At 35.7% G+C, this 25068-nt stretch overlaps 2 protein-coding genes across 2 annotated transcripts in view; one reads left to right on the top strand and one right to left on the bottom strand.

Annotated features, from left to right (window-relative positions):
• IGFBP7 (insulin like growth factor binding protein 7) overlaps positions 1-9087 on the top strand; it is a 79141-nt gene extending 70054 nt beyond the window's left edge. The window contains exons 3-5 of the mRNA XM_063107213.1: positions 3513-3629; positions 4261-4387; positions 5869-9087. Of these exons, the coding sequence (XP_062963283.1) occupies positions 3513-3629; positions 4261-4387; positions 5869-5888 (264 nt within the window). The 3' untranslated portion in view covers positions 5889-9087. The remainder of the gene's footprint in view (positions 1-3512; positions 3630-4260; positions 4388-5868) is intronic.
• The window catches only part of POLR2B (RNA polymerase II subunit B), a 47231-nt gene continuing 28267 nt past the window's right edge, over positions 6105-25068 (bottom strand). The window contains exons 14-25 of the mRNA XM_063107212.1: positions 21944-22098; positions 20920-21118; positions 20434-20602; positions 15897-15993; positions 14566-14660; positions 12993-13243; positions 12822-12911; positions 12459-12566; positions 11376-11489; positions 10809-10969; positions 6993-7188; positions 6105-6310 (exon numbers count right to left, since the gene is read on the bottom strand). Coding sequence (XP_062963282.1) covers positions 6221-6310; positions 6993-7188; positions 10809-10969; positions 11376-11489; positions 12459-12566; positions 12822-12911; positions 12993-13243; positions 14566-14660; positions 15897-15993; positions 20434-20602; positions 20920-21118; positions 21944-22098 — 1725 coding nt within the window. The 3' untranslated portion in view covers positions 6105-6220. The remainder of the gene's footprint in view (positions 6311-6992; positions 7189-10808; positions 10970-11375; positions 11490-12458; positions 12567-12821; positions 12912-12992; positions 13244-14565; positions 14661-15896; positions 15994-20433; positions 20603-20919; positions 21119-21943; positions 22099-25068) is intronic.

Below are 25068 nucleotides of genomic sequence, written 5' to 3'. Positions count from 1 at the left end.
TTCCAAGATGAGGCACAGAAAAAAAATAGTGATAATGGCAATAAGGAGAAACTCTTCAAAGATGTATAAAGAGAGTTCAGAATCCCCCCCCACCCGCCGCCCACTCCCTAAAAAAAAAACCCATGTGAACTCTCCATACCCTTTTTCATGCCCAAATATATACAAACACATATCCCTAGTATGAGGGCTGAGGCGGAAATATAGTGTGCTGATAGATTACTCTGAAACTTGATTTTTCTCAACACATACTTCATGGACATTCCCCCAAAACTGCTTCTTAATAGATACATAATCTTCCAAGTATGAATGTATCATAATTTAGTAAACCATTTCTATATTGTTTCTGTTGTTTCCAATTTTTTGTCACCTTAAACAATGCTACCTTAAACATCTGAGTACACATATCCTATACTTGTGCTTTCATTTCTATAGGATAGATTCCCCACAAGTTATATGACTAAATCAAAATATTTGTTTTGGTTTTCATAGACATTGTCAGATTACTTTCTAAGTGGACTGCAGTAATTCACACTCCCACCAGCAGTGTATGGGGGCCATTTCCCTGTCCTCACCAGCACTGAATATTACCCTCTCTTGTTAGTTTTTGTTAATACATGGGTAAAAGTGTTATCTCCATTATTGCTTTCATTTCCTTGACTACACTGAGAAGATTTTTCACATTTCAGTTTTCTTTTTGTGAATTGCCTGTTCATATCCTTTACCCATTTTTTATTAGATTGTTTCTTGTTACAATCAATCTGTGGCTTTTTTTTTTTTTTTTTTTTACATTAGAGATATCAACCCTTTATCATGTATTACAAATACTTTTTTCCTTGGCAATCATTTTGTCCTTTATTTGTTTACGGCCGCTGGGGATCTGAAAGTTTTAACAAAGACATGCATTCTATTTTATCATAAAACTCTCCTGAAAATTCACCCAAAAGATAGCAAATATGTCCTATAATGCATAAATATCTTTAAAGTTAGTTTCACTGAAATTCAGTGAGCCCTTGAAATTCATTGACCTGTAAGAATCAGAGTAATCCATCCTGCTTCTGTAATCATTGGTACTTTTGTCTATTTATTGCTTATTTGCAATAGCAAGATTCAGGAAGACTTTGTTGCAACTCATACAACAAGAAGGGGCTGACATGACTTCCTGGGTCTCCCTCTAATCTTACCCCTAGTCAACCTTTTCGTGGTGAGCAGTGACTACTAGACAGTTTACTCTGCCCTACAGATTTCTAAAGCTTAGATTTTGAGGCATTTCCAGTGCATTGAATATCTGCAGAATTGTCTTAGAAACCACTTTTCTCAGCCTGCATCTTTTTTTAAATTTTAACTAGAAAACACATATTTATCAACACTTAAATTTCTCTTATACAAGCAAGGGAGAGTTTGCCAAATAAAAATTTGCCGTGTAAAAATTCTTGGCATTTCTGTTTTCTACATGGTGTGTAACTTCTTATAATACATTAATTAAAACACATCATGAGTTCTGTTAAATATTATATTTAATAAGAGCAATTGTGCATAGTGGATCAGGTTAATTGGCACAAAATGCTTTTTACTAAGAGCTACATGAACTGAGGATCAACAGCTCAGCTGCTAAGACTCACTATTTCTATGCTGTAGTGTTTATTTTTCTGCTTTGGTCACACAATAAACCCCTTATAGGATTCTGAGATTCAGTCAGTAAAGGCCAGAGACATATTACTTTAGCTGTTGAATCAAATTAATATGTATATCAAAATATCATTAAAACCCATTTTTAAATAACTATTTCAAAATCTGCACTAGCATAAACCATTTCTGTCAGCTTACTTGGGAAACTTTAGGAAAAAGAAGCCTATTGAGTATATCTATTTGTCTTCATAGCATTCATATGAGAAAGAATTAAGTTACCCGGTTTTCCATCACTAATAGTTACAGTGTGGGGAAATCCCAGGAAAAAAACAAACAAAAATAAACAAAAAAGCAAAGAACTAGTCATTCCAAATCAATCATGCTAGGTATTTTTTATATGATTGGTCTAGATCACACGTTTTGCAGAGTTCCTGCCCTGGCACCAAAGAGCAGAGAAAATGGTAGCTTTGAAGCTGAGACACAGCTTAGTAACAGTACATGGTAGGAGTGAGATTCAACGTGAGAAAAGCAACACTGACAAAGAGTATCAAAAAAAAAAAAAAAAAACATTTATATACTATGATCTGGTCTCTATTAACTGAAGATCTGCTATGTTATAGAAGAAGAAAATGAAAAGGAAACTACCTATTTGAAGTTGTAAACCCTTCTTTTTAATTTCACAGGTAATGGCAATAAACATTAACTTGGCTCTTAAAGGAGGCTTGGGATGGAATGAAACATCGCTTCATGTACCCTTTGATATTTTTTAAAATTCACAAGCCTTAAAATATTTGTACTTTAACTCAACTGCTAAATGCATATGTATGGTGGGGTTACAAGTAAATTTTATTTTTCTGTGTATTTTTGTATATTTTCCAAAATTTTTATAATGAACATAGTTTGCTTTTTAGAATGGGGGGAAAAATAAGGATGGTATTCATTATGGGCCTTGAACCAAGGAAACTGAATTTCTTCTGAATCTCATCATGACATGCACAGGGACAAGCAGCAAGTTTTATCATAAGAGAACAATGACAGCAGCATGCATTTGATGGGTGGTTTTGATCTCCGGTCTTCAGTAAATCATTTGATAAATCTTTTAGCCCTTAGAACAAAGTAATGATACTGGCTTTGAACTCAGCCTGTTTTCCATTGATGAGGCTGAGGTTGCTGCAGGAAGAGCCTCTAGGTTCCAAGCATCAAACCTAGCACTGGTTGACAGTTTGTCAGTCAAACATGGCATGTCAGGCAAGAAAAGGCCTGGTACTGGGTAGCAGAATTTCCAAGGGCATGAATGAATGATGGTAGCCAGTGGCAGGAAATTATGACCATGTGCATTCCCCAAGCATGCAGAAAAATATACCAGTTTAGCACATGTAAGCTCAGAGGGAAACTGGCAGGAAGAAATAAGAGAGGAACTATACTTTATAAACACAGTTGACCCTTGAAAAACATGGGTTTAACCTGCACCGGTCCACGTGTACATGGATTTTTTTCAACAGGTAGTTAGCCCTCCATAACTGCAGGTTCTTTGTCCATGGATTTAACCAACCACAGCTCAAATATTCCAGGGATGCCGAACCTACTAGGGAGGGCTGACTTTTTCTACGTGCGGTTCTACAAGGCCACCTACTTAAGTGCTTTATTCAAGTTACTTAACTACTTCAGAAACGCTAGTGGGGAAAAGTTATATGTGAATTTTTGACTGCACCTAACCTCCATGTTGTTCATGGTCAACTGTACTCAGGAAAAGGGAAATGTGTGAGTATCGCTTAGTTTAATCTAATTAGAAAGTCTGATGTACAGTCTGCACACTTCTAGGAATGTGGCGACTTCCAAGTTGTTTCAGTGCAGAGAACTGAAACCCTTTCCTTTTGTTTTCGCAGGTACAAAGGAATGACTATGGAGTTCAAAGAACAGAACTCTTGCCTGGTGACCGGGACAACCTGGCCATTCAGACCCGGGGTGGCCCAGAAAAGCATGAAGTCACTGGCTGGGTGCTGGTGAGTACCAAGAGCTAGCAAGAATTTCATTCTCAGGATTAGACACAAGCAGACCTGGCAAAGGTGCATGATGTATGGTCAGCCTGTAAAACTTGCTCTCCTACATTCCTTTGGAACAGCCCTACCGTGGTGGTGCTGCTCCTCTTTCAAAGGAACTAAAGGAAGTTGCTGTCTATTAGATATTTTAGAAACAACCAACGAGTTAATGAGAACTATTTTTTCCTAAGAGTTTAAAGGAAAACCCTCACAGGGAACTAAATGATCCAAGTATTATTTTAATCAATTATTAATAAATATTTTATTTTACTTGACTTGTTATTCGTAGATAGTACTTAGATCATACACCCTATGAAGTTTTCCCTCAAACTGATATGTGCACCTATCCAGTTTTTTAGTCTATGCAGTGTGATCAAAAGGTGTCTATGACATTTCCTCAGAGTATGAATCCTCTTGACAGACCAAATACGGTAGTTATGTAAGTCTCCAAGTGCAAGATTTGCACTACTTCTAGCAGTCCCTTTGCTACAAATCCCCTAGTCATCTTAGGAAACACGAAATAATGACCTAATGGAAGCCACTGAAAAAAGAGAAAACCACCACAGAGGATCTAAAGATCCTTTCTCTTTCACAGGTATCTCCTCTAAGGAAGGAAGATGCTGGAGAATACGAGTGCCATGCATCCAATTCCCAAGGACAGGCTTCAGCATCAGCAAAAATTACAGTGGTTGATACATTACAAGAAATACCAGTGAAAAAAGGTATGTAATAAATCTCACAGCCACTTAAAAATGACTAGTGCCTTTGCTTAATAAAGAATGGAACCAAGTATGAAAGTATCAGACATCACTATTAGTGAAATTCTGCAATGTTGGGAATACACAGGGCATTAAGTATGCCATTAAAATGTACAGCACAGGGCCGAGCCCGTGGCGCACTCGGGAGAGTGCGGCGCTGGGAGCGCAGCAACGCTCCCGCCGCGGGTTCGGATCCTATATTCCTATATAGGAATGGCCGGTGCACTCACTGGCTGAGTGCCAGTCACGAAAAAGACAAAAAAAACATAAAAATAAAAATGTTAAAAAAAAAAAAAAAATGTACAGCACGTGGCTCTGAAAGAATATTTGGATAGTTGATTGAATGCCATTATTATGACTTAGAGGCTTTCATCTTATCCTACACAGAAGAGTCAAAATTCAAACTTGACTGGAATGTCTCATATTTTCCATAACTTTCTATCTACATAGCATTTTTCGTTTGTGTTGTAACTATTATATTCAATTCCCATTTAAAAGGAAATGATTGTGGGCAATTCTGGCCTTTCACTTTCAGCTTTTATAAGAAAAAGCCAGTAAGAAGAATATTTGGCAAATACCCAATTCTGTTCTGCCTCCACTTCACTGCCAAAAAGCTTCCTCTGAAGGAAGGTGTCATCCTGATGGTGTCATAGCAATGCTACTTCACATTTACATAGTTCTATTAGACTGATGCCTAAATTGGCTTTTATGCCAAAAATAGGAAAATTTACTGTCAGCATCTGTCAAACCATGCCACTGTGCAGATCACTCAGCTGTGGTATGAAAGTAAATACCAAGTAAAGATGTATTTGGTCAGATTCTCTTTAGCCAAGATGTGTAAAGCCAAGCAATGAAACAAACAGAGCAGTAAGCTATGAGTCATGTGTTTGAGTCTCAGCTCTGCCACTAATTATTCCTCCACTTTTTTTTGTTTTGGCAGCTGGACAGTAAGGGGATCTAGAAAAAAAAAATATTTTTTTAAAGCTTTATATTTTTCTTTCATTAAGTTCTTTTTTTAATGTATAGAAGCATTTTTGTGCTTAATAATCATTTTTGTTTGCTGTTTGGTTTTTTTGGTTTTTGGCAGCTGGCTGGTATGGGGATCTGAACCCTTGACCTTGGTGTCCACTTTAAATTTTGAATGAGAGCTGGACCACAAAGGAAAAGATCTCAACTTGGTCATTTGTGAAATGTGCTCTTTCAGTTGTATAAGAAGGTCCTCCTTTTACACATATATACCACTATAGCAAAAATTGCCTTCTATAGCCAAAATTGTATAGCTCAAATTCCACAGAGCACTCCAGCATATCATTTATGCAATGACATATATTCTTTATCCCCACATTTTAACATTTTCATTTATTTGGAAACACTACACTACCTGACAGAAAGTCAACCATGTCCATATATGTAACTAATTTTTATCTTTTTCTTTTCCTAAACAGGTGAAGGTGCTGAGCTATAAACCTACAGAATGTATTAGTCTGCATAGCTAAAAGTAGTCGTGGATAACTATAACCCCTGTTCTTGCCTAACAACAAGTTTCTTTTAATCCAGTCTACTAACACTTTTAGTTATATTCACTGGTTTTACACAGAGAAATTGACAATAAAGATAAACACATCAAGACTATAAAAATTTATTGTCTATTTACAGAAGAAAAGCACATAAACCATTAAACAAAACAAATGTTTTTTATTGCAACACAGTACATATTTGTCATTCTTTTAAAGCCATATCAGAGAAACAAGATACAAAGATATTTACAAGCATCTTGTTGAGAATCTTTTAAAAGAGTTAAACACTCATCATTCGAGGTGCAATACTCATAGACATAAGTTCCTGAAACAACAGTTTGCACGCATATGGCATTCGCACCAAAGAAATCTGAAAAGAAAAAACAAACAGTAATTGGCAAAACTCTATCAAAGTGACGCCGCTTCTCTACCCCCCAAAAAGGTAAAGACGTGGCTCTACAGATGATGAATACACGAGCAGGCTGAGAACACTCATCTTGCTACCTTGGCTTATGGTGGTTCTTTCCCCTAAAAGGCTTTGGTATTTTACCCCTTCTGCTAGACACAATTTATATTCACCCTCCTCAATTAAAAGGTTTAAGAAAAACTCATTGACTAAAATTCCTTGTATAAGTCCTTATTATTTCTAAAAGATGAACAGCTTAGAGAAATTGCTACACTAAATCTGGTATTTAGAAAAATCTAATTATCTTTTTCCTTGTTTAAAACTAGGAATCTGGGCCGGCCCGTGGCTCACTCGGGAGAGTGTGGTGCTGATAACACCAAGACCACGGGTTCGGATCCCATATAGGGATGGCCGGTTAGCTCCTTGGGTGAGCGTGGCGCTGACAGCACCAAGTCAAGGGTTAAAATCCCCTTACCGGTCATCTTTTTTAAAAAAATAAATAAATAAAACTAGGAATCTTACAGAGGTATGCTATCAAACTTGTGAAAATGCCAATCTGTTCCACCACAGTAAATATGCCTAGATGATTATACCAACATGGTTATATCATAAACAAATATCAACTGTCAATAAAGTCTGTACACACCTGCGTTTTATTGCGGCAGCCCCTGCATTCATACGTATGGGTCCTGGTGTTAGCAATCGCCATTATTCCACAAAGATTGCAAACGTGAACCTGATAGGGATCTGATGCCTCAAACAACCTTTCCCTTAAAAACTGGGCTGCTCCATGGGCAATCTGACAATCTCGCTCCATTTCTCCAAAACGCAGGCCACCATCACTGTTAATGGAAACAACAGGTTATTTCGTATTTTTTATTTTAAATACCATCTTGCCTAATGGCAAAGGTAAAGAATGATATTAGTAAAGGAGAACTAGGCTTTAATTCTTATACCTGGTGGAGAGGGGAGAAGCCTGCCAACTATCTGATGTACTGGAAGGTCCCCAAATGAATCAGATTCTTAACTACAGCATATAATTTTCCTCATAAAATATAATGAAGTACAGAGAGACTCATGCTATCATTTAACTTTTCAGAATTCAATTCTCTATACTCAAAAGTGAATAATAAAAAAGTCAATCCAAATAAAGCAGCTTCTCAATGAACGAATTTCCAGGCAATCAAGCCTAAAATGATAGACTTGACTTTTGCACACTGGCAAAAGTAACTGAAAGAACTGATGAAAGATTACAGATTTCCCTAACACAAAAGTGAAAAGCATTGGTCAGATGGCCAGGCAAGTGGATAGTGACGGCCTCCTTAACATTTTTAATACACAAAACACAGAAAATAAAATTAACAGGTTTATAATATAACCAAAAACCAAAAAAATCATTAGTCAACTTTGGAGAATGCTTGACAACCAACTTGTTTTGAAAACTGATAAATAAAGAGAAAAAAAATCAAATATTTATCCTGCCTTTACAATAGGAACTGTATCACCAGGGAACCAAACAGTTGAGGAAACAAAGTTTTAGAAGTAATCCAGCTAATTTATAAAGAAGGAGTGATAAAAATTAGAATTGTATCAGTGTGCAATCCTTGTTTAAAGACTGCATTGATCACTAATAGCTGCTAAAATCACAGAAAGGTGACCAGATATTGGAAATTTATAACACCACCTATGAAGTATTATTGCCAAAAAAACTCAAACCCTAAATCTCATCAAGCTTCTAGATCTAATTTACAAGATCTAGATTAGCAATTCACAAGGAAAACAGGAAGGCACAGCACTGGGATGCAATCAACAAAATCTAGACTGCAAGAAATCCTCAAGGACAAACAATCCAGTTTCTTCAACAAATAAATTGCAAGGGGAAAAAGATGGAGGGCAACCCATGGATTAAAAAAAAAAGGACTTGAGAGACATTAATAAGGTTTAATAAAACTAATCATTTTACTGCTCCATTTAGGACATTCTTCTGTAAAACTGCTTTTTCCCCCTTTCACGTGAGTAGAGAATACAACTGCTAGTAAAGTTTGGTTCCACTGCCTTGATTTGTGCTAAGGTGCCAGCTGTTTTAATCACTTTTGCACCATCAGTGCAAATGTCAACTCTGACATCTGCTGTGAAAGAAGCGAATAATATGTTGTCAGTATTATCACAAAAATAGTTTTGACCCTCAGGAGGTCCACAACCCACACTTTGAGAACCTTAGCTCTAAAAGATTAGGACCGTTAAACTGCTCTGCTCTCTCTGCTTCCACCATCTTGCAATGTGAGACTCCTGGGTTGCTGTTGCCACCACCAGATGAACTTTGGATTTCACAACCTCAGAAACTCATTCTCTGGGAAGATTACTTTCAAAAAGGAATGAAAAGTCTAATTTAGAGCATATTCTAACAGAGCATCTCCTGGCCAGATAGCAGGAATCATGGGATTCTGTTACACAGGGTAAAGAGCTGAAGATTTCAATACATCTTAAGTCTGGACACTATCCAGAAGCCAAAGCTGCTACTGCTGCCCCGGGGCAGTCTTGAGCATCATCTATTCCTGACTATATCCTAAATATTTGTGTCTAGCTCTTCCTATAATTAGAAAGATTATTCCACTTTATTGTACCTATTGTTGTAACTGTGGTTCCAATGAAATTTCATGGAATGAATAAATAAATAAATAGATAGATAGATAAACAAATAAATAAATAAAAGATTAGGACTTAAAAAAAAAAAAAAAAAACCTAACCACAGTACCTCATTAACATTATTGAATATCCAGTATTCAAAGTTCCCTGATTATTGCATAATTTTTTAGTGGTTTGTTGGTTGTAATCAAAACACAAAGTCCAACCCTGACCCTGGAGTATATATCTTTTTAATATTCCGTGACAAAATGGAAGTTCTCATAAAGCACTTCTGCTGTATACTGAAGATGGCTGTCTTGAAAAAAAGTATTTGCATGATTCTGAACTACTTACTCTTACCATGGCATATCTTTTTTATTTGAAAAACCAGCTGACACCAACTATGTTAACTTATTAATTCAGACTTTGATACTGGGCAGACAAAGAAATGAACAAGAAGAAATGAAAGAAAATGAACAAAGTGAGCTTTTCACTCCAAGGAAAACAATTTTTAAATACTTGTTAAAAAATGACTAAAAATTTGAGTTTTCAAGCAAAAATTAGAATTTCAGGAAACTTTTATTTACCACTATGGGCTTAATAGCTTCCTGATATTTAAATGCTTTTCTAATGACATCAGTGATGGGTTTTTTTGTTTTGTTTTGTTTTAAAGATGACCAGTAAGGGGATCTTAACCCTTGATTTGGTGTTGTAAGCACCACGCTCTCCCAAGTGAGCTAACCAGACACCCCTATATAGGGACCCAAACCCGTGGCCTTGGTGTTATCAACACCACACTCTCCCATATGAGCCACGGGCTGGCCCTAATGATGATATTAACAAACGTAATTTTTTTTTTGTATAATGAAATGTGTCAATATTTGAAAATCTCCATAACTCAGTGAACTAATATTTTCCAAGTGACCGATTATGATGAACAAAATTATGCATGTGTAAAGATAGATTCAAAGTGCAAGATAAACCAATGAATTTTAACATAATAAATATAAACTCACTGACATGGTTTCAGATTCTACATTGCAACTAATCTTTAAGAAAACTATAGCTTGTCATTTTGGTGTAGTATCAAAGAATAATGTCCACAATTACCTGAAAAATCAACCTTTTCTAACCACATATCTGTGTGAGGTCAGATCTTCATATGGAAGCCCATATGTTTAAACTGAAAAGTAAAATATTGCAATGGAACGAATGCAGAAGTAGATACAAGAATCCAGCTGTCTTCTACTAAGCCAGCTCACTAAAGAAATTTGCAAAAATGTAAACCAATGTCACTCTTGTCACTAAATTTACTCAGAAAAATATTTATTTTTCATTAAACATGTTATTTATGTTAATGTGTAATGGCTTTATTAGTGTGTTTAAAATATATTAATAAACATTTAAAATCTCATTTTTAATTTATAATATGATAAATATCAATAAATACAACTCACTTCAACAAAAGCTCTTTGAGATCATCCTGGGATCAAGAGATTTCAGAACCACTTTAAAGAGCAAGGGTATTTCAAAAAGTTCGTGGAAAAATAGCATTAAAAGATAATATGAATCTTTCCATGAACTTTTTGAGTTACCCACATATATACTGAAATATTTACAGAAGAAATTATATGATGTCTGGGCTTTGCTTAATAATAGTGGGAGGGGGGAGATGGCTGTAACAAGATTGGCTGTGAGTTGATAACTGTTGGAGTGGGGTGACAGGCACATGGGTGTTCATTAATTACACCACTATCACTATTTTTGTATGTGTTTGACACTTTTCATAATAAAAGGCTAATTAATAATAACAATGATGATGACGCAGCTCTCTTACCGAGATCGACCCTCCATGGGCTGTCTATTAAGGATCTGAATAGGACCCCTAGCACGAGAATGAATCTTATCATCCACCATATGCTTCAAACGCTGGTAATAAGTGGGGCCAATAAAAATTTGTGATGTAATTTTTCGACCAGTGAACCCATTGTACAGGACCTGAAACAGACACATTTTGAAGCACAGACCTAAAAATATTAAATAAGTTCAAAGAATATATGTGCATATACAGTATAAAACAATTTATATAAAAATCAAAATAGAACCAATCTATAGTTTTAGCAGTCAAGAGTGTAGTTAGCTTGGGGTGGGGTGAGAAGGTAGTGACTGGCAGGGGACCCCTAGGCCTAAAAGAGTTCTGGTAATTTTCTTTTCTAGATCTTGGTGCTGGTCATGCAGGTGTGTTCATTTTGTGAAAATTCAAGCTGTACATTTATGATTTGTGCACATATGTGAAGTGTGCATTATACTTCAATAAAAGATTTTATTTTTTAAGAATAAATAAAGCTACACAAATACAAAAAAGAATACACATATCATACTACTACTGTAAGAGCAAATATACCTCATTTCCTCTGAGATGGTAACCATAATCAGATAAAAGATTAGAAATCTTCTGCACATTAACAGCATCATTAAATGGAGTGGCATCACCAATTTCACCCTTGTTAGCCGACACCTTTAAAAGAGAGTACTCTTTAAAATGCTGCTTCATTCTGTCCCTCCTTAGAAATCACATATCAATAAAAATATATTCAATAAAAAAAAAAATTCTTCCTATAAAGGGGAAGATTTTGAACTTAAAATCTGTATGGAAAGCTGTGATATATTAAGGTTCATTTTATTATCTTACACAAAATATTTATAACAAATTTACCTAAAAAAGAAAATCTTAATTATAAGTCTTCAAATAGGAATCTATTCATAGGACTAGGTACAAAAGGAGTGAGACTTCCAAATACTTCTGATGGCTCAAGAAAAATAACAGTTTATTTTATTTTTGGCAGCTGGCCAGTACAGGGACCCGAACCCTTGACCTAGGTATTATCAGCACCACACACTAACTGAGTGAGCTCACCGTGAGCTAATAGGCCAGCCCTAAAGGATTTTTGTATATTTTTGCTGCTAGCTGGTATGAGGATCCAAACCTTTGACCTTGATGTTACCAGCACTACACTGTAGTGACTGAGCTAACAGGCTAGCAAAATAACATTTTAAAGCCCTAAACCCATGTGTTAGGCTACAGCCATTCTCCCTTAATAAGATACTTAAAAAATAGAAAAATCCTGCTAAAAGATGCATGTATAGCTGATAATACAGCTATAAAATTAAGTTCACACTGAACCAACCACCAATGAATTAACTCCTCATCTACAGAAAAGAACCAGTCAAAAGGATAACTATAGATGTACATAGAGAGTGGATGTAGTATATTTTACAAAACTTCTGACTTGGCCACAACTTTGCAAATTTCTTTTTAAAAAAGGGGATGGGGAGGGAGGCAGAATTATTCAAATCTGAAAGCAGGAAAATAAGTATCATACTAGCTCCTTACAAACTACCCTAGCTCAAATATGAGAGAAATTACCTATCAGCATTTTAGAAGAAACCCAGTTTGAAACCTACATTTTTTAAGAAAATCTTTTACCTTCCCTTGAAGACATTCAATCAAGTGACCAATAGTCATACGAGAGGGGATGGCATGGGGATTTATGATGATATCAGGGGTGATACCTTCACAGGTAAAAGGCATATCCTATAAAGAAAATTTTAAAAAGAGACTTTAAAATACTTACATCTCCTACTCTTATCTACAAAACTAGAACTGACACCCCCCACCCCATACATTTTTTGTATGTCCTAAATTCTGTTCAGCATGGTATGTTCATATAATTGTTCAACACTAAAGTTAAAAAGTCAAGTTTTTACCATCTTTGGGCTCTTAAAGCAAATTTTGTTTAATAAAATGTTCAATTTTGGGTTAGGAGTGAGGGAAATCAAAGACACCTACCTCTTGTCTATACTGAATACCACAGGTGCCCTTTTGACCATGTCGACTAGCAAATTTGTCTCCAATCTGTGGAATTCTAACAGAGCGTACCTGAATCCATATAAAGATGGATTAGTTAGATGGATTTGGTTTACTTTCTAAAATGAGGTACATGGACAAAGCTATACTCACCCTTATTTTGCAAAATTTATATCCTTCCTGGTTGAGAGTTACCATAACCTGATCCACAATGCCCGTCTCACTAGTTCTGAGAAAAGTGCTACAATCTCTCTTGGTATAGCGTCTGTTAGTGCTCTCCAATTCATCTTCATTTTCAGGCAAGGTGACTGTTTTGCCAATAATAACATCATCTCCTGATACACGAACCCCTGGAGCTATCAAACCATCATCATCCAGCTTGTCATAAATGGCATGCCTCATACCTGTGAGGAAACAGACATGGAATTTCCTGGAACAATACTACCATATAAAAAAGTATTTAAAATGTTACATAATCCCCAACAAAGATTAAAAACCATGTACATGAATCAGTTCCAAGTGACAGAGAAGTTCATAAGAATGTCTAACATCACAAATCATGTTTAGTAATAACCTAATTCCCTTATTCCAAATATTACAAACTATTCTGAACTCGGCAATATCACAGTCTAAGGAGAAAAAGTCTATAAAGAAAAAGAATACTGGGACTGGCTGGTTAGATCACTCAGTTAGAATGTCGTGCTAACACCAAGGTCAAGACCAGCCAGCTGTCAAAAAAAAAAAAAGAAAAAGCCAGCTGTCAAAAAGAAAAGAAAAAAGAATATTGGACTGAGCAATGAAAACCAGAGTCTTCCATGACAGACATTTGCTGAGTAATTTTGGATAAGTGTGTTGCCATCTTCTAATCTCTGTATTACATGAGAAAGAATATCTATGCCCTCTGCACACAGCCTCCCCACAAAGAAATTATGAATTTTATCTTATGAAATGTTAACTCCACTGGACATCAATTCATTACGACATAGAAAAACCCAATGGAAATGGAGTAACAGGAAGATATCTAAGGAAACAAAACATATCTCACATTATGCAATGCTATTAGGAGTCAAAATTGTAGCAGAGATACCCCATTTCCCTGGGACATCCCATCCACCCTACTGTACATGTAGTTGTTAAATGTCTGTGTAAAATAAATAACAACTAGGAAGCAAGTTTGAGTTTTCTAGAAGAAACAACAAATGCTAGGTACCCTCTCATTTATTTTTTAGCAAGAGAAAGGACAGATTTTAATCACATACGTACACAAGGGAGTTCACAAAGAAATGTGACTCCTCGATTTATTTTTTAAATGTCTACAAATATTGTGTCTGAACAAATATGATCACACCACAATCTGGGGGTGGGAGAGATTTCCCATGCAAATGTATAAACTGAAAGACAAGTATAAACACAGCACAAGTGAGAATGGGGCTTTGAGGTAAGTCCCATGAAGTTATATGACCTCTCTGATTTCCTAATTTCCTCCTCAATGCAGGACCTACCAGGAGGGACAGTGTATAACAAGCCCACTCCTAGGTGCAAAGACTTTGGCAAATACATGTATTTTCTTAAATGTGAGCTACAAGAATGACATGAAAACATATTCCCCATACCAGAGGATTTGGGGGTGGGGGGGAGACAGGGGAACACAAGCCAGCAAAATTACTGAAGAAAACCATAGTAAGTCAACTTTGAATTCCACAATTTAAACATCAGTGTCACTTACCCTGACAAGTTTCACGCGTAGGCTTCTCAAAAACTTCTTCTTGATCAAATCCTTTTTTAGACTCCTGTTCTTTGTATGAGCGATAGAAAACAGACCTAAAAACACATGGTTCTAAAGGTAATTTCTGTTTTCTTTTAACAGAAGAGCTTAGAATATATTAACAATTTTTCATTTAATTGATATTTGGGAGACAATTTAAACCATGAGTCTGGGAAACAGTAACTATACTAAGGATCAAAGTTAAATCCTATCACATGGGCTACACATGAAGTATATGACACATAACCTTAACCACCTAGGTGACAACAAGGTCACTGCGTCCAGCCTCCGACCCAACACTGGAATACCTTCCATAACCCTGAGAGATGGTCACTCAGGATCTGCCCGGACATTTCCAGTGAGAAATTTTTATTTTTATCTAAAATGTCCACCCTCTAGTCCCATACTATCCTTTGATACTACACAGAAAAAAAAAATCCATACCCTCCTGTAAATTCCAAGTTTAAAAAAAAAAAAAAAATCTTCGTATGTCATGAATTTGATATCTGCACCACTAAAGCAATCAAACTGAAGCACAATAGAAAAAAGTGTGAAAAGCAAACATACCATAATTTTAACAGTAGTTATTTATGTCTTGTAAGTTTATTTTTATTTCTTCTTTAGATGTTTCTATATTATCTAAATGCAAATGTGTATCTGCTTACAAGAAAAAGGTTCAAAATATTAACATCTGAAAATCCTGATACAAAAATTAGAGTCTTCAGTTGTTTGTGACCATCAACCAGGTCTTCTTCTGCCTTCTGGAATAGGAAACAATCAAACCTATCTTTAAGATTCAACTTTTTTTGATTAAAAAAATAATATTTCCACTGTATCTGTGTTTTGAAAAATTTTATATAAAGCTGACTGTAGTGGATTGAATTATGTCCCCCCAAAACTCACTGAAGCTTGAATTGTGTCCCCCAAGTTTTATGTATTAGAAACTTAGCCCCCACTGTGACTGTTAAGAAGGTGGGAAATCCTATTAATGGTAATTGGAAGGTGGAGCCTTGAAGAGGTGATTGGATTGTAGGACCGTGCAGTAGTGAATGGATTAAAAATGGTGGTCAGGGGCGTGGTTCTGAGGGTTTTAAAAGGAGAAGAGAGGCTGTCGTCTCTCTCTGCTTCCACCACCTTGCAATGTGAGACCCCTGGGTCACTGTCGCCACCACCAGATAGATTTTGGACTTCCCAGCCTCAGAAACTGAAAGCAATAAATTTCGTTTTCTTTATAAATCACTCAGTTCCAAGTATTTTGTTATAAGCAACACAAAACAGACTAATACACTGACCTGAAAAAGCCTCGGTCTACAGCTGAGCGATTCATGATAACAGAGTCTTCTTGATTATATCCAGTGTATGATGCAATGGCCACAATTGAGTTGATACCTGCATTTAAGAACACACATTGAAGCATCATCTGGGAAACAAAAAAACCAAAAAACGAAAAACTGCCCTTTCTTTTAAATCATTTTATTTAATCATATTTGCCATAAATGTTTTTATCATGGTAACTGTCAGTGTCTAGTCCTCCTAGAATAGCACTCTAGGAGGCAGCTACTGTGATGGCTAAATGTTTCATACAAGTAAATCTTAAGACTAGTCATTCCCAATTCTTACAATCATGATTATACATACGAGTCACCTCATATTTATAAAGTGCCTCTTCAAACCAAGTTTCATGATCCTCATACCAACCCTGTGCCATAACATGATAAGCATTATTATTCTCATGAATCAGGAACTAAATAAATAATTTAGTCATGACCCCAAAATTAATAAGAAATGGGCTCAAGCCCCAGCTCCTTGTTCCTGATTTCTAGTTTGAGGTTTGAACCTGGTACTACCTACCCTATTGTTCTTTCCAGTGCTATTCTGTTCCTAGATTCTCTCCCTATGCCACCAAAAAAGGGGCTTTATCTTTCCCTGCCACAATGTAATTCTTTGTTGCCGCTGCTAAAACTACTTTTAATAAGACCATAAAGAAAGTAACAAGTATTACACACACACAAAAAAAATAATGAAAACATACTCTAAAATAGTAAATTGCAATATAAGAAATAATAGTTGAATGTGAGTGGAGTTTCAATGAACGTAATTCACATATACGTAAATCATCAGATTTTCCAAGACTTAAAATACACTCAACTCTAAAGCTACTGTTAACACACTATCTTAACTTAAGTAATTCAAATGTGGAATAAAAATTATGACTACAGAATACAATGGAAACAAAATCTGCATGACTGAATATTTTGGTTGTCTAAAATCTGAATAAACAGGAATTTATATTTGCCTCCTTAAAGGTAAATTCAACTTGTAAAAAACAACCTACCCATCATGAGAACACACACCATTCATTTACTCGTTTATGTGTACAGTGGAGGTGCAACAGTTCTAATAAAGTAGAGAGGTGCAGGTAAGGGGTGGCCATGACTACAAATATATAGCATAGTAATTACCTACTAGGAAATTGGGGGCTCAGAATTTGGTCAATGTGGTTGGCACGTTAGGCAGGGCCAGTGCCAAGAATTCAACTAGCATGGCCAGAAGATTGATTACTTCAATATATGGAGTAAATAAGTAAATATACTGAGGACAAAGTGAGCCAGATTTCTCACTAATAGAGAATGGAGTTCTACAATAAACACTATGGTCTTGGGTTGAGATGGGAGATATTGCTGTGAACTCACGGTTAACACATACAAACAGGGCCGAGCCCGTGGCGCACTCGGGAGAGTGCAGCGCTGGGAGCGCAGCAACGCTCCCGCCGTGGGTTCGGATCCTATATAGAAATGGCCAGTGCACTCACTGGCTGAGTGCCGGTCACGAAAAAGACAGAAAAAAAAAAAAAAAAAAAACACATACAAACAGAGACAGGTGTCTGTGTAAATGTACATACATATATTTTCTAGCAATGTCAGCTGAAAGGACTTACAAATGACAACATTCTAATAGCAATGGCACACCTAGAACCCAGATTTCGGTTTCTAAATACTATCCGCTAAATACTAAATACTTTCTAAATACTTCCCCACTAAAATGAGAAATGTCTGAGTCCAGGTTTAGAAGGGGAAAAGCACAAGATGAGACAAAATGTATGGAATTGCTTAAAGAATGATGAGGACCTATCAGGAGTTGTCTTGAAGGTGCTCCCACTGTCCAAATGTGGCATAATTTGAGCATCAAAACGAAAGGAATGATGGAATTAGAAAATCACCATTTGGCAACAATCGTCAACACTAAAATGAATGGCTGAAAGTCTGACAAAGAACAGGATATTTACACATCTCAAACTATCTCATTAATACATATTACTAATAAATATAAAATACTTTTATAATTAACAAGTAATCACATGATAAAAGTTAAAATCACTAGCAACAGGACAAATAGACAGCATCTTCCTCCTGATATGATGCACTGAAAACACAGCATCATGTCTAAGCTAGTCCTGCCAAAAATTCATAACCTGAATATCATCATGAGGAAACAACAAACCCAAAATCTGAAATCTGAATAAAAACCCAAACCCAAATTGAGAAACAATGCACGAAGTAATCTACCTGGACTCTTCAAAAATGTCAAAGTCATGAGAGACAAGGAAAGACTGAAAAACTGTTCCAGGTTGAGAAGAACATGCACTAAAACAACATGCAACTAAATGCAATGCACAATCCTAAATTAGATCTTAGACCCAATATGGACATCATTAGGACAAGTGGCAAAATATGAATTGGGGACTGCTGACTAGATGGGTATCAATGTTAACCTGATTTTGATACTTGTACTGTAGAGAATGTCCTTGTTTTTAGGAAACACACACTGAAAAACTAAAGACTGATGCGGTTTAAGACCTGCCACTTACCATCTCAGGGTTCAGGGAGAGAATGATAAGGCAAATGTAGGAAAATGTTAACTAGGAAATCTGGATAAAGAGAATACAGAAATTTTTTGTACTAGTCTTAAAACTTCTATATACTTTTTTTTTAAATACTCTCAAAATAAAAGTGTTTTAAAAAGATACGCTGAAGAAGAAATGAATAATAGCAGTGAAAGGCATGCAGTCCCTACCAGCCATGCCTCTCCACTTCACATCAGTATCAAAACAAGGAACATTTTCTTTCAAATCCAATCCTTCACTACCTTTTCTTCTCTAGCCGTAAAGACACTGTATTATCTAACTTTTGAAGAAAACACAGCACTGCAGCATAGCCCAAAAATATAAGCATACTGTAGATAATCTAACAGATTTTGTTTTTCTGGACAAGAGTAACCCCTTGTGGAGGATTTTGAAAAGAAGTCATTTTAATATATGAGAATTTGCTATAAAAATGTTAGAGCCTGAAGGCCAGCCCGTGGCTCACTTGGGAGAGTGTGGTGCTGATAACACCAAGGCCACAGGTTCAGATCCCTATATAGGGATGGCCGGCTAGCTCACTTGGGACAGCGTGGTGCTGACAACACCAAGTCAAGGGTTAAGATCCCCTTACCAGTCATCTTTAAGAAAAAATAAAAATAAAATGTTAGGGCCTGTATTACAGTTTATAATTTAGAGCCATTAAAGACAAACTTTACTAATAAAATAAATAATAAATGCTACCCACATTCAAAGCCAAAATTCTGTTAATATAATAAGACAATAATAGTGTCAAAGAAAAATAGTTTCCTTTAATATTCAACACTCGCATCACTTCAGACTTCTCTGTGCAATTCTACCCCACTGTGTATTCTACTTGAGAATCTCCTCCAAGTTCCTGGTTCCCTCATCAGCTGCTTCTCAAATCTCCTCTCCTCATTTGTCTTCCTACTGCCCAAAGTTCTACCTCTGGTCCTTTTCTCATTCTGAATTCACCCTAGGCAATTTCATAGTAATTTATAATTATCAATAATATATTTTAAAAACTTCACATATAGACTTGACCTTCTTCAAATCATATTTGCAACTCACTGTTGGAAGATAACTTCTTAGTGTGCTGGCAGAAACTCAAAACCAACATATCCCAAAAAGAATTTATTATTTTATCTCTAAAACCTCTACTTCCTTCTAACATGCTCCCAATCTAATCAACAGCACCTGTCTCACCTCAATCACCCAAGCCACAAACACCAACATTTTCAATTCCTCTCTTTCCTGCTGTCATCGTTCCACATCCATCCAGTCTCCAAGTCCCATCAAGTGCTTTTCAAAAGATGTCTCACTCACCATTCTTTTTAATCTCTTTAGGACCTTACCATTTCACACTTAGACAACTGCAAAAACCTCTAAATTATCTCCATGCTAAAAAGTACTGGATACTAATCTACCCCTTACGCTCTTGTCAGAATGATATTCCTAAAACAAATTTCTAATTGTGTTACTTCCCTACTCAAAAAGGTTGGATGGGTCTTCTTCATTCTCAAAATAAAATCCAACCTGTTCAGGTTCTCCCAACACAATGATTCCAAGCTTCACTCCCATTTATTTACACTCCAGCCACACTCAACTGACATGACTACTGACTGGTCCCTTATCTCACGCCCATCTCTCAAATCCAAATACTCCTTCACCCACTTTACTCCAGTCTAAAATTTCACTTCCTCCATGAAACTGGCTCTAGACTTCTAATAGGAATCAATCATTTCCATGCGTCTGTACCTCCAAAGGACTTTGTACCTCCATCATAACACTTTCCACATACCCACCTTTTCATTATGTTCATGTTTTGCACATTACAAATTTCATGAGAATAGGCACTGTTATATGCATTTTTTAACCCTCCCAAGCACCCAGAAAAGTGCGTTAAGCCTGGCAGGATCCTAAAAAATGCAGAACAAAACTGAACATACCTGCTGGCAGCTCTCTAAATCGTAGATATTCCATAGACCGTGTAGTTACAAGTGGTTTTTGAGGATAATAGAGAACATGGGCCAATGTGTCCATACGAACATGGAAGTTGGTGATATAAACTCCCATAGCCTGCTTACCCATAGCAGACTGGTATGTGTTTCTAGGGGACTACAGGTAGATATGAAAAGCAAAATAAATGAAAATTTAGTATCTCTATAGGAAAAGACTCTGGCCATAAATCAGAAATATGAATGATAAACTTCCTGACCTTTTCTGAAAGGTAAGTGATAATAACTATTTAGAATACTCAGTTATGTCTCTTAACAATGAAACAAAACAACAAGCACATTGAATGCTGATTCTGTAAGAGTTCATAGCCTTTTCGTTAAAAGGCTTTTCTCTTAGGAAATGATTACAGACAAACATCTCATGTCATTATTTCCCCCAATTCTTGAGAAACCAGAAGACAGTTAAGTGCTACCAACCTGGTTATGATCAGGAAAGGGAATAATAGATGCACAGACACCAAGGATCATTGAAGGATGAATCTCACAGTGTGTATAAGTAGAACAATAAGCTACTTCTTTCTCTTGTAAATCATCTGGAGTCATTGCAAGCATCACTGTTTCTTCTTCTAGGGTATCAATATATTCTACTACCCCACTGGCCACAAGATCCTGCCAACTAAAAAGAATTCACTCAATTTCCTTATTTCTTGAAATATTTTCACCAACTAGGCCTAGATAAATAAAAAGTATTCCTATATTTATATGTACTTATATGGAAAGAGTTCCAACATAGATATATAAATGTTAACGGTGAAAAAAGGAAGTTACTGAACAATACTGTAAAGTATAATCCCATAACTATTATTAGTTTGTTTTGCTTTGTTTTAAAGAAACTACTTGTGGAGGTGGCAGGGGGAGGGAAAGGGGTGAGTATATAAATACACAGGATGTGGTCTGGTAGAATATATGCCCAACTGTTATCAGTAATTATTTGTGAAGAGGAGAGCATGAATTTGGGCCTTTTACATTTTTTATTATACATACTGTTTGAATTTTTTTTACAATAAAAATATATACATTTATACATTACTAAAAATTTTTTTAAAGCAGGTTCATTTCTTCATTAGATTTCTTTATTATTATTTGTATTATACGTAACATTATATTATTTGTTATATATATTGTATTTATATTATATAGGTTATTTCTTATTATTATTAGAGTAACATATCTAAAAGACTTTTATGCCTAAACAAAATCCTACAAGTCCCTGGCTTGATAACAGAAGTTAAGAAAAACAAATGTGACTGCTAATGGTACAAGTTTATTTTTTAGGGCAATGAAAATATTCTGGAATTAGATAGTGGTGATGGTTGCACAACTCCATAAATATACTATAAACCCATGAATTACACACTTTTTTTAAATGGTTAATTTTATGGCATGTAAATTCTATCTCAATTTTTTTAATGAACACATTTTTCTCACTGCATGTTTTTACCTATAGTTGTTATATTCTCTCTCTTTCAGTTGGTCAATATGTCTCTTCTTCAAAAGTAGCTTTTGCTTTTCCACAATGAGAAGTGGTCTACAAATACGGCCTGCATCTGTATAGATCCGAATCTCCCTCTCTCGAATATCTCTGATCATAGAAACCTACATATAAAAAGACAAAACAGTCTCAAGAACTTTTCTCTCTATCAAGGCTTAGCTAATAACACTGTGAAACTCCTACTAAATTTCTAGAGCAAACAATTTTCAAATAAAATGGACAAATCTTAGTTTACCATTATTCAATATATTAAAAACTTAGATATAATTTTTAATTTTAAAGAGGAAAAAATATAATCTTGGTAGTTATAAGCTGAAAACGACACCTAGTAATAATGTTGTGAAAGTTAATGTAAAATGAAGAAAATATTTTTTAGTACCACAAACACTAGTATGACAACTTCTTATTTTGGCTCTTTGCTAATTATATATACTTGACCCTGTAACCTTTCAATAACCAGCCCTATATCACTCGGCCTTGACCATACATTGCCAGTCATAAGCCTGACTGTCTAGCTAAACAATACAGTAGCTACTAGCCACATGTGACTATTGAGCACTTGAAATGTGGCCATTCTGAAATGAGATGTGCTGTTTAAATTACACAACAGATTTGAAAGAAGTACCCCCCCAAAAAAGTAAAATAGCTCATTAACAATTTTATATTGATAATATGTTGAAATTGTAATATTCTAGATGTATCGAGCCAAATAAAATATTTTATTAAAATTACTTCCAATTGTTTCTTTACTTTTTTAATGTGACAATTAAAATTTTTTAAATTGCATATGTGGCTCATATTATATTTCTATTGGACAGTGCTTGTCTAGAAAATGTATTCCTAGAAATTTGGGGGCAAATTTGCAATAAAGAACATAAGAATTATTAAAAGCACTGCAAAATCTGAAGAACTTATATATAAAGAAATAAGTCATTAAGTTCTGCTGCTCTAGGGAGACTATAGCTAATAATAGTGTATCACATATTTCAAAATAGTTAGAAAAGATCTTGATCATTATCAACACAAAGAAATGATAAGTGTTTAGGTGATGGATATGCTAACTACCCAAAAGGGATTATTACACAATATATGCATTTTGAAACAATACACTGTACCCCATAAACATGTAGAATTAAAAATAAATTTTTAAAATATATTTTATAAAGGAAAAATAAAGTTAAAAAAAAATAGAAAGAAAGAAGTCAAAAAGGAAACAAATAAGAATTTCCAGTGAATTATTTTGATCTAGTATATAATCTTGGAAGTCAATTAAAAAATGAATTGCCAGTGAGTTGGGAAACTGAAAAATAGATTGGTATTTCCCCCCAAAAGTACTTTTGAAAAGTAAAATCACATCCGGATCCTTTTACTAAAGAAAGAATTGGGTTTATCTAAGAAAGGAAAAGATTAGGGTTACTCAGTATAAAAACCATGGTAAATCACAAAAGCTTGATCAAAAACATCAAGTTCTTCTCCAAAATTAAAGCATCAAAAGCCAAGAAACAGAAAATGTTCCACGTTCATAGCCCACTTCCTATCATTAGCAACATGAGGCAGTCTGGCCAGTTAGCTCACTTGGTTATAGCATGGTGCTGACAACACCAAAGTCAAGGGTTCGGATCCCCTTACAATCAGCCACCAAAAAGGAAGAAAGCAAAGTGAGAAGAAATCACCGTCTGTGAGCAAAAATACCATGACTGGCATTCTAAATTCCAAGAAAAGATACTGCCTTCAAATGCACTCCCTTGAATTCTTGGAGAACTAACATTCCTGATAAAATTTAGCTCTACTGTCTTAACAGGAGGATATAAATTGAGCTGTGCCCCCTCAAAGGCCAGATAGTATCTTGAGTTCCAAAGGAAACAGGTGTTCTTTAGTAGGTCTAGAGAGAACTACTGACAGGAAACCCTACCTAACAGGTCCAACAAGTTAGAAATGGGTAAAATGTAGACCTCTGGTTATCAGAAAATATGAAGGAAAAGAAAGAGTTCTAGACATCTGAAAAATATACACAATTCTCCCACTTACAGGCTTCCAACATCACTCTCCAACAGATTAAAATGCCTACTCCAAAGACACAGGGGTCCACAAACACTTACTGAATGTCTATTATATATAAGACACTATGCTCAGAGCTGAAAATACAAAGTCAAATTAAGACGTATTCCCTGCCTCTAAGGAGCTAACAGTATAGTGAGCGAGGTAGACAAATAAATCAATAGTTACTGTGTGGTATAAGAATTCTGTCAGTGGCATTTAAGTAAAATATGCTATATATAGTCACAGAGATTTAAATCAGAGGGGTCGGCAAAGGGCCTGAAAGCCAAATCTGTTCTCACTCACCACCTGTTTTTGTAAATAAATTTTTTTGGTTTATCTATTATCTATGGCTGCTTCTCATTACAACAGCAGAGTTAAATACACAACAGACACTGCATGGTGGGCAAAGCCTAAAATATTTAATATCTGTCCCTTTACAGGAAGAGTTAACCAATCTCCCATCTAAATCAAACTAGGCAGTCAGGTAAGGTGTCTTGAAAGACAATTAATATAAGTTTTTCAGAATAAGTGAGATTTAACCAAAAAACTAATAAGCACCCTTCTCCCTATTCCTCGTTTTTGGGGAGGCATAGTGGGCAGGGAGTTCAAACATTCCAGGTTGAGGGCATGGAAAGGTATGGAGGCCTAAAACAGAAAGAAGAATTTAATTTTACCCTAGAAAACACAGAAAAGCTAAAAAAGACTCTCAGCAGAAAAACACAGTCAACAATAATCATTAACAAATTTCTCAATCACAAAAAATATAGCAATTTTTGTTCTTGGGCTTTCTCTTAACCTTGCCTTCCTCAAGTGAAGCATTCTGTTCCTACCTTCAAGCTGTAAATAAGCCAGGGTCAAAACCCAGGGCCTGCGTGCTAGAGAAGAACTGGAGCAACCAAACTCTCTGCTTTGCTTTGCTAGGTATAAAGGAGGCCAGCTACTGGCTAAGGTGTGTTAGTTTCCCTCCAAACCCACTTTCACCTAGATAGGCCTCAAAGTGTATATTTGGGGAAATCAAAAGCCTCAGCCATGTC

This window comes from Cynocephalus volans, chromosome 9 (genome assembly GCF_027409185.1).
Source record: "Cynocephalus volans isolate mCynVol1 chromosome 9, mCynVol1.pri, whole genome shotgun sequence".
In the NCBI taxonomy this organism is placed as follows: domain Eukaryota; kingdom Metazoa; phylum Chordata; class Mammalia; order Dermoptera; family Cynocephalidae; genus Cynocephalus; species Cynocephalus volans.
Note: the sequence above shows the minus strand (reverse complement) of the source record. Positions and strands in the feature narration are given on the sequence as shown.